General features: G+C 64.6%; 1 protein-coding gene across 1 annotated transcript in view; it reads right to left on the bottom strand.

The window, feature by feature from the left end:
• Positions 1-471: 471 nt before the first annotated feature.
• Positions 472-1,721, bottom strand: part of PAN2 (PAN2 poly(A) specific ribonuclease subunit) — a 15,997-nt gene continuing 14,747 nt past the window's right edge. The window contains exons 24-27 of the mRNA XM_019514291.1: positions 1,498-1,677; positions 1,313-1,406; positions 948-1,145; positions 472-868 (exon numbers count right to left, since the gene is read on the bottom strand). Coding sequence (XP_019369836.1) covers positions 834-868; positions 948-1,145; positions 1,313-1,406; positions 1,498-1,677 — 507 coding nt within the window. The 3' untranslated portion in view covers positions 472-833. The remainder of the gene's footprint in view (positions 869-947; positions 1,146-1,312; positions 1,407-1,497; positions 1,678-1,721) is intronic.

The following is a 1,721-nucleotide window of genomic DNA, read 5'->3' as shown; positions in this document are numbered from 1 at the left end:
TGGGGCTTCGGGTCGCCACGTGGCCAGCTGGGCTGGCCGTGCCCTTTCCCCACGTGGCCGGGACTGGGACTTGGAGTCCAGCGGGCCTGAGCCAGGAGCCAGGCTCTTGGGTTCTTCCCAGCCCGGGGGTGGCGAGGCCCGGCTCCTGGGGCCCCTGGGAACGGGCGTGGGCTGGTGATTCAGCAGGTGGCACCGGCTCGGAGCCCGCAGTGGAGCCAGGCCGGGATTCCCAGGCCGCAGGGTCGGCTCCTGCAGGCCCTGGCACGACTGCCCTGCCCGAGGGCACTGCCAGGAGCCAGCAGGACCTGCTTGGTGCCCGTGCTGGGCGGAAACTCGGACCCCCGCTTCCCCCGCAGCAGTCACCTCTCCCCTTCCCTGCCTGCTCCGGGGGATCCTGGGCAGGGTTGGGGTATGCCAGTTTAGAGCCCACCCCCTGCCCCAGCACACAAGGAGGACACAGACCATGGCTGATGCTGATGGTGCCAATGCAGCTTTATGAGTTGCCCTGGAGCTGGTGGCACCGGGTGCTGGTGACATGTGGGGCAAGCCCGTGACACAATGCGCCAAGGTGGGTCCCGAGTACCTGCCCCCACTGGACCCACCTTTTATACAAATGTATTAAAAACCCCAGGCAGCCACGAGCTCCTGCAGCTGCACAGAGGACCAGGGGTGGTGTACGGCCCCAGGTACCCCATGGGGCAGGAGGGTCCCACAGGCAGGAGGTGGCAGCTAAGGTCAGATATTCCCAGGAAGCTTCAGCCACAGCGGCCTGTCCAGACACGGGCACGGAGCAGGATGGGCCCTTGAGGCCAGAGCGCAGTTAGCAACTGAGGTCAAAGCGCCAGCACAGGCGGGTACACAGCAGCATCTGCAGGGAGATGGGAGTCAGTGCGGGTGTGGAGCACTGGCATGGCCCTGTGCTGCAAGGGGTGGGGAAAACGCCTCACGTTTGGGGCTGCCCGGGCCATCAGGCTCGGGCACCTTCCAGTCCATCTTGCGACCTTTCTCATACAGCCCCTTGAGCACTTTGCGCACCTCGTCGGGCTCAGCACCACCCTGGCTCAGTGCTAGGTACTTGCAGTACAGCTGCAGCGCCGTGCGCGCGTCCTCAATGCTGTCATGCGTCTCCGCCTGGATCTTCAGGTCTGGGGGGCCAGAGGGGGGAACTGGTCACTGGGGACCCAGCTGCCTCTGACCCCTGTCCAGAGAGCCCTGGGGAGGGACGCCGTTGGGATAGCCTGAGCCAACAGTGCTTTTGCCAGGCAGGGTACAGCTCCCCTGCCCTGCCAGCGCAGCCCAGGGCTCCACTCACCCAGGAAGTACCAGGCAAGGAAGCGCAGCGAGATCATCCTCTTCCTGGGGATGTGGAACAGGTAGACTGTGTCAATCACCTGGTCCTTGGGCACCTGGAGAAGGGGCAGAGCTGAGTGGGTTTGTGCACAGTCCCTGTACACCTGCCCCGGGGAGAGCAGGAAGACCCAGGGATGGGAGGCACACCATGAGGTTGATGACCCGGAAGTCCTTCTGCAGCCCGTGGCCTACGAACTTGACCCCCACGTCGATGAGGAAGCGCAGCTTCAGGTAGGTGGACTTGAGTGTGGTGAGGTGCTTGGAGGAAATCTTGGCGTCCAGGTCCCCTGGCTTGATCCCTGAGTACTGGGTCAGGTAATCCACCACCTGGGGGGGAGGGAGGGGGCTGTAGGGCAGGGACAGAAGCTTGG

This window comes from Gavialis gangeticus, unplaced genomic scaffold (genome assembly GCF_001723915.1).
Source record: "Gavialis gangeticus isolate Ggan-Ray unplaced genomic scaffold, GavGan_comp1, whole genome shotgun sequence".
Taxonomy (NCBI): domain Eukaryota; kingdom Metazoa; phylum Chordata; order Crocodylia; family Gavialidae; genus Gavialis; species Gavialis gangeticus.
This window is presented reverse-complemented; position numbering and strand designations above follow the sequence as displayed.